General features: G+C 46.1%; 1 protein-coding gene across 1 annotated transcript in view; it reads left to right on the top strand.

Annotated features, from left to right (window-relative positions):
* Positions 1–1,973: 1,973 nt before the first annotated feature.
* The window catches only part of LOC111954931 (CUB and sushi domain-containing protein 3-like), a 32,662-nt gene continuing 26,925 nt past the window's right edge, over positions 1,974–7,710 (top strand). Inside the window, exons 1-3 of the mRNA XM_023974869.2 lie at positions 1,974–2,061; positions 2,215–2,388; positions 6,138–6,211. Coding sequence (XP_023830637.2) covers positions 1,974–2,061; positions 2,215–2,388; positions 6,138–6,211 — 336 coding nt within the window. The remainder of the gene's footprint in view (positions 2,062–2,214; positions 2,389–6,137; positions 6,212–7,710) is intronic.

Here is a 7,710-nt window from a genome sequence, read left to right as displayed (position 1 = left end):
AGGGCGGAGGATGAAGGGGAGGAGGATCGTAGAGCTGAGGGGATGAAAGGGAGAGGAGAACATGTAGAGGGCTGGAGGGTAGGGGAGGTTGAAGAGGGCAGGGAGCGAAGATGTAGAAGGCTTAAGGGGGAAGGGGACGGAAGGATGTTGAGAGGGCTGTGAGGATGAAGGGAGGAGGATGCTAAGAGGGCTGGCAGGATGAAGGGTGAGAGGATGTAGAGGGTGGAGGGGGTGAGGGAGAGGATGATGTACGAGGTGGAGGATGAAAGGGAGGAGGATGTAGCAGGGCTGGAAGGCGTATGAAGGGAGGAGGAATTAGTAGGGTGGAGGGGCATGAAGGGAGGAGCAATGTAGAGGGCTGGAGGGGCACGTGAAGGGGAGAAGGATGTAGAGGCTTGGAGGGGTGAAGGCGAGAGAGGATGTAGAGGGCCTGGGGGGGGGAGGAGAGAGCTAGATAGGAGGGTAGAGAGGTGGGGAGGAGAGAATTGTAGAGAGGACTGAGAGGGAGTGTGAAGGGAGAGGTAAGGGCATAGGGTGAGGGAGGGTTGTGAGGCGAGGTTGAAGGGAGAGGACGAGAGCGAAAAGGAGATGTAGAGGCTGGGTTGAGGGGAGAGTACGCCAGGTGAGAGAAGGTGAGAAGGCATCGTAGAGGGGCTGGAGGAGTGAAGGGGAGGAGGATGTAGAGCGGATGGGACTGAAGGGCAGAAGGATGTAGAAGGCTGGGAGGGGGAAAGCGAGAGAGGGATGTAGAGGGCTGGAGAGGGCGAAAGGTGTGAGCGGAGGCAAATGGGGGTAGAGAGGTCTGGAGGGGTGAAGAGGGTGAAGGCGGGTGGAGGGATGTAGAGGGCTGGGGCAGGCAGGAACGGAGCGAAAGGATGTAGAGGGCTGGAGGGGTGAAGGGTGGAGGATGTAGAGGGCTGTAGGCGTGAAGGAGGAGGAGGTACGAGGGCTGGAGGATGAAGGGGAGAGGATGTAGAGGCTGGAGGGTGAAGGGGAGGAGGATGTAGAGGGCTGGAGGGATGAAGGGGAGGAGGTGTAGAGCCTGGAGGTATGAAGGGGGAGGAAGGATGTAGAGGGCTGGAGGGATGAAAGGGAGAGGATGTAGAGAGCTGAGGTAGTGAAGGGGAGGAGGATGTAGAGGGCCTAGAGGCGATGAAGGGGCAGAGAAGGATGTAAGGCTGAGCAGTGATGAAGGAGGGATGTAGAGGGACTGGAGGGGTGAAGGGGAGGAGGATGTAGAGGCTGGAGCGGGCGGAAGGGAGAGAGGATGTAGAGAGGCTGCAGATCGAAAGGACGGAGGATGAGGATGAGGCTGGAGCGTGAAGGGAGAGGGGATGTAGAGGGCCTGGCAGTGAAGGGAGGAGCGATGTAGAGGCCTGGAGCAGGTGAAGGGGAGGAGAGATGTAGAGGGCCTGAGGGATGAAGGGGAAAGGAGGATTGATAGAGGGCTGGAGGGTGAAGGGGAGAGCATGTTAAAAGGTCATGAAGCAAACGTGCAGCAGTCAGCTATGGGAATGAAAAAAGTATACTGCCTTGTGACTTTGCTAAACTTGCAGCGGAAGCACACTTTTATTTGTATTCTTCCTCTTCTCCTTCCTCTTCTTCTACTTCTTCTTCTTCTCTTTACATCTCTGCTACTCTCTCTGAGCTCGATTGCTCTCTCAACCCCTTCTCTGCTCTCTCTCTTCCTCTTCCTCTTTCTTTTTTATATCTTGACAGTGTATCTATTATTCATCAAGAAAAAGTCAAGTTTGTATCCCCTAGGTCCCAGACAGTAAGAGAGGGAGTCTATGCTTGGCACATTTATAATGTATCAGCCAAGCATGACGTCAACATAACAATGTGATTCTTTCTAGACGGACCAAGGTTTGCTGGACAGCCAGATGGTCAGCACTCAACGACCGCTTTGAGCCCTTTGAGGGTCCGATGTCATTCATGTCTGTCTGGTCTGTAAGACCTCATCTTCTTCTCCCATGTACCTGCCCAGGACGCAGATACAAAGAGATACTGTGGCAGGAGGAGCGAACCGCACAGGGGCAAAACCGGTGACTTTACTCTTGTGTGGGTATTTAGACTTTTCTGGTCTAATTTCCGCTCCTACTCTTGCTGAAGTTCAATCAACACCGCGCCGGGGAGAAGCCGGTAACACTGCTCCTGTCTGTGTTTTTTTCATGTTTATTCTTAATCTCCTATTCCTTGATTCTGTTGTTGTAGCCAAGTTCTGTGGGGACCCTGGTGTGCCTGCCTATGGCTCCAGAGAGGGCCTCAGCTTCATCTATCAGTCAGAGGTGTCGTTCAGCTGTAGCGCCCCCTATATCCCGGTGGGCTCCACTACACGCTTGTGCCAGGCCGACGGCTCCTGGAGCGGATTCCAGCCTCGCTGTATAGGTAAGCATCTACTGTGTGTGTGTCTATGTGTGTGTGCCCGTGTCCCACAAAGCGTGAGGGTCACACAGCGTATACAACTGGGTGTACAACTGTCCTATGTGTGATACTTGGCCCCAAAGCGTCATTACTGCATTTTTATTTGCTTTACTCAATATGTTTTGTATGCTCAGTGTATATACACACCCATAACCTTTCTGCCCCTCTCTTTATTCCTCTAGAGTATATCATCTCTGTTTCCTATTTCTAGCGTTCTTTGCGTGCCTTGAAGCACAGCTTGTAAAGTATTTAACTACATCAAACAACTGGAATCAATGTCCTCCCTCTGACACTGGGCCACCTGAGGTATACCAAGACTACGTCCCAAATGGCACATTATTCCATATATAGTGCACTACTTTTGACCAGAAGCCTATGGGCCGTTGTCAAAGTAGTGCACTATAATGGCTGCAGTGCTAACCTCCACACACATCTCTTATTGATAAGAGTATTCCAGAAAAGGCAGGGTCATTCTTTTTAGTGCCCTCCGAGAGGAGAGAGTGTATTGACGGGGGAGAAGAATGGAGCCTGTCAAGATATGAAGTGTGTAGGAATGGCTGTAGGGGGATTCAGTTCCATCAGGGGCACACTAGTGACATTCTCCTGGCCCTAGCCTTCACAGCTGGCTGATACCATTGTCTAGTTTCTAGTTTCACTTCTAGCTTCAGCGTATACTCATAGATTTTTTCTATGGGGGGGATAGGATCCTACCAATAACCATTTTTGATCTGAAGAACCCTTTTTGGAAGAAAGGTTTCTTTGATGATTCTTTGGAAGGCAAGAAGGGTTCTACGTAGAGCCATATATAATATTACCCAGCATGCTCTATTGCAGGGTGACTTTCAGAATTATTTGTTTTAATATGTGTATTTCTGCATGTACAGTGAGCTCAAAGTATTGGGACAGTGACACATTTTTGTTTTTTGAGGCTCTGTTCTCCAGCACTTTGTATTTGAAATGATACAATGACTATGAGGTTAAAGTGGAGACTGTCAGCTATATTTGAGGGTATTTCCATCCATATCGGGTGAACTGTTTATTAATTACAGTACTTTTTGTACATAGTCCCCCCATTTTAGGGGACCAAAAGTATTGGGACAAATTCACTTACGTGTGTATTAAAGTAATAAAAAGTTAAGTATTTGGTCCCATATGCATAGAACGCAATGACTACATCAAGCTTGTGAATAATTATCTTGACTAATGATGAGTGAGAAAGTTACTCCAAAATGACACCATACATTATTTACCATTTACCCGTTGTATAAAGTGAAAATGCTCTCGAAGCCGGTGTTTGGAGAATATATTGTCAACAACCTCGACTTTTTTAGACCAGGACTAGGCTTAATCTGTGTCCAGGAAACTAGCCCGCGGGCTTTGTTGTCACTAGGGTTGCAAAAGTCCGGTATCTTTACCCCAATTCCCAAATTTTTCTAGAAATACTAATTGGAGTATTCCCAGATTTCCTGCTTGTTCCATCCTGATTCCAGTAATCTTCCAAAACTAGTGAATTTTGAGAAAGTTACTAGCATGTTGCAACCCCAGTTGTCACTCATATCATATAGTATATGTTTGATGTCCTCCCTTTCCTGGCATCTTTAACTTACCTGCTGTCTTCAGATCTGTAATTATCTATCTAGTGTCTGTGAGACTTCTCCTGAATCCTTATCTGATTAGGGACCTGGATGAGGTGCTTAAAGGAGACACCCTTCACACATCCATATGACTAACTGATAATTGTCTTTATTTCACTCATTTAATATTCAAGTCATAGGCCCCTTTTGTCACTGGATCATTAGACCATTAGCAACAAGTCAGTTGTTATCTGTTTAGTACTGGGCAACCGTGTATTGTACTACAGAAATGAACATTGAGGGTAGCCTGAGTTTAAATACAGTATAGCTCATTATGGTGGCTGTAATTTATGGGTGCCGGATTGCGCTGGTGGTTAGACCGTTGGGTCAGTGACCGAAGGTTGCTAATTCCAATCCCCGAGCCGACTAGGTAAAAAATCTTCCAATCTGCCCTTGAGCAAGGCACTTAACCCTAATTCCTCCAGGGTCGCTGATCCCTGGCTGTGACCCCACTCTCTGAGGGTGTCTCAGGGGGAGTGGGATATGCAAAAAACACATTTCCATTTCACTATACTCTGTACAGGTTAAACAAGACAAATATAAGCACCCCCTATTTGACTCTTGAAATCAATGAGGCTCAATTATCAGACTGATTGGCCTACAGATGTGTCTATATGCTGAAATGTAGAGGGAAATATTTGGACTAGTTTTGAACATAGCTAACTAGCTGATCTAAACATTGTTTGTGACATGGCTGTGTGTGTCAATTCTGTTGTCATATGCTGTTCATCAGATGCCATGACTGTTTATGTCATCTGGTATGACAGTGCTTTGTAGTCCTTTGTCAAAATATGGTTAAAGGGGCAATCTGCATTTTTTTTTATTGGTTCAAAATGCAGATTGCCCCTTTAACTGTTATCATATTGAAAAGGCATTCTTATGACATACAGTTACCTTAAGATAATCTTGACTGTAACTGATAAGGCATTGACAAAGTAGTCTCATATAATGTTATCACAACATGCAACACATATTGTTTGAGTAGAAATATCCACAAAGGTACAGAGGCACAGACATTATAGGAGAAATACTGTCTTCATAAATATGTAGTATTCATGAAATGCCATATATTCCAAGACGGACCTCTCAGGATGATGAGAATTGCTTGGGATGAGATGTTCCTGCTGTGAGTGTGTGGAGTGGAGAGGGAGGAGAGGGGGTTATTTGTATGTGTGACTGAGTCTGAGTGTGTGTGTCTGAGTGTGGGGAGGGAGGGTGGGGAGAGGCGGTATTTATGTAATTGAACCAAAACGGGTTCTGTGCAGACAGGCCTCATTTGACATGCGCAAACTATTGTTTTCACTTAATTATGTTTCGTTCGCACAATAATTTCCCAGACTGCATTTCTGTATGATTCCGTTTTCATACAGAAGAGAGGAGGCAGACACGATAGTGTTAGCTATGGCACGTTGCTGTGTGGGTTAGCTAGGCAGGCAGTGGTGGAGGTGTGTGTTGCTGTCATTTTCTGAGGCTGCATTGAATCCAGGTCTATGCGTCAGGCCGAGGATGTCCTCTACATCCTAATGATGCTGCTTCCCTCCACACAGCCACACAGCTGGGCCCGACGCTGCTGCAACTCTGCAGTAACACTGCCCCCTACTGGGTATTCTGCCTAGTATTTTAAAGACTCTTACTGTTTGGTTGTTTTGTTACAGTACTGCTGCAGCTGCTGTACTTACAGAAACACACTCATGACGGAGATAAATTAATTTCTCAACCACCTTCATAAGCACTCACACGGACGTGCACACACACGCGCAATCACACAATGACATACACCTCTGTTTTAGGCTGGGTATGACTGCAGTAAGCTATGTTGAATCATTGGGAACAATAGCTGTTACTGTAACTGTGTCCCAAATGACACCTTATTCCCTATATAGTGCACTACTTTGACCAAAGTCCAATGGGCCCTGTTCAAAGTTAGTGCATTATAAAGGGAATAGGGTGTCATTTGGACGACAGACTGTATGTCTCAAGTGCCTGCATAGGCTGCATCCCCAGCCAGAGATACTGTACATAGTTAAAGGTCTCTAAGATAATATTATACAAACTTTCTCCTTTGTCTTCTTCTCTCAGAACCGACCCGTACTACCTGTGAGAACCCAGGGACACCTCGCTACGGTTCTCTGAACAGAACCTATGGCTTCAAGGTATTTTATGAACACATACTGTACATGTGTGGGTGGGTCTACAGTAAAGCCTGAGAGACTGAACCTGATTCAAACTCATGGCCTTATAACAGTCAGATTGCATACTGAAGATATTTAGGTAATGTACTATCTATGAATGTGTTATGTACTGTATGGATTATGAATGTGTTGTGAAGTCCTTAAGTAGATACCCTTCAAATATGTATTTATTTAATTTTAAACAAGCGTACAGTCAATAACACAATAGAAAAAAAAGAAAGTCTATATACAGTGTGTGCAAATGGCATGAGGAGATAAGACAATAAATAGGCCATAGTAGCAAAGTAATTACAGTTTAGCAAATTAACACTGGAGTGATAGATGAGCAGATGATGATGTGCAAGTAGAAATACTGGTGTGCAAAAGAGCAGAAAAGTAAATAAAAACAATATGGGGATGAGGTAGGTAGATTGGGTAGGCTATTTACAGATGGGCTATGTACAGCTGCAGCGATCGGTTAGCTGCTCAGATAGCTGATGTTTAAAGTTAGTGAGGGAAATATACGTCTCCAGCTTCTGCGATTTCTGCAATTCGTTCCAGTCATTGGCAGCAGGGAACTGGAAGGAAAGGCGGCCAAAGGAGGTGTTGGCTTTGGGGATGACCAGTAAGATATACCTGCTGGAGCGGGTGTTGTTATCATGACCAGTGAGCTGAGATAAGGCGTAGCTTTACCTAGCATAGACTTATAGATGACCTGGAGCCAGTGGGTCTGGCGACGAATATGTAGCGAGGGCCAGCCGACTAGAGCATACAGGTCGCAGTGGTCGGTGGTAATAAGGGGCTTTGGTGACAAAACGGAGGGCACTGTGATAGACTGCATCCAGTTTGCTGAGTAGAGTATTGGAAGCTATTTTGTAAATGACATCGCCAAAGTCGAGGATCGGTAGAATAGTCAGTTTTACGAGGGTATATTTGGCGGCATGAGTGGAGGCTTTGTTGCGAAATAGGAAGCCGATTCTAGATTTAATTTTGGATTTGAGATGTTTAATATGAGTCTGGAAGGACAGTTTACAGTCTAGCCAGACACCTAGGTATTTGTAGTTGTCCACATATTCTAAGTCAGAACCGTCCAGAGTAGTGATGCTAGTCGGGCGGGCGTTTTTTTTTTTACTAGCGTTTAAGAGCAGTTGGAGACCACGGAAGGAGTGTTGTATGGCATTGAAGCTCATTTGGAGGTTAATTAACACAGTGTCCAAAGAAGTGCCAGATGTATACAGAATGGTGTCGTGTGCGTAGAGGTGGATCAGGGAATCACCCCCAGCAAGAGCGACATCGTTGATATATACAGAGAAAAGAGTCGGCCCGAGAATTGAACCCTGTGGTACCCCCATAGAGACTGCCAGAGGTGCGGACAACAGGCCCTCTGATTTGACACACTGAACTTTGTCTGAGAAGTAGTTGGTGAACCAGGCGAGGCAGTCATTTGAGAAACCAAGGCTGTTGAGTCTGCCGATAAGAAT

The sequence above is a fragment of the Salvelinus sp. IW2-2015 genome, linkage group LG30, assembly GCF_002910315.2.
Source record: "Salvelinus sp. IW2-2015 linkage group LG30, ASM291031v2, whole genome shotgun sequence".
Classification (NCBI taxonomy): Eukaryota; Metazoa; Chordata; class Actinopteri; order Salmoniformes; family Salmonidae; genus Salvelinus; species Salvelinus sp. IW2-2015.
This window is presented reverse-complemented; position numbering and strand designations above follow the sequence as displayed.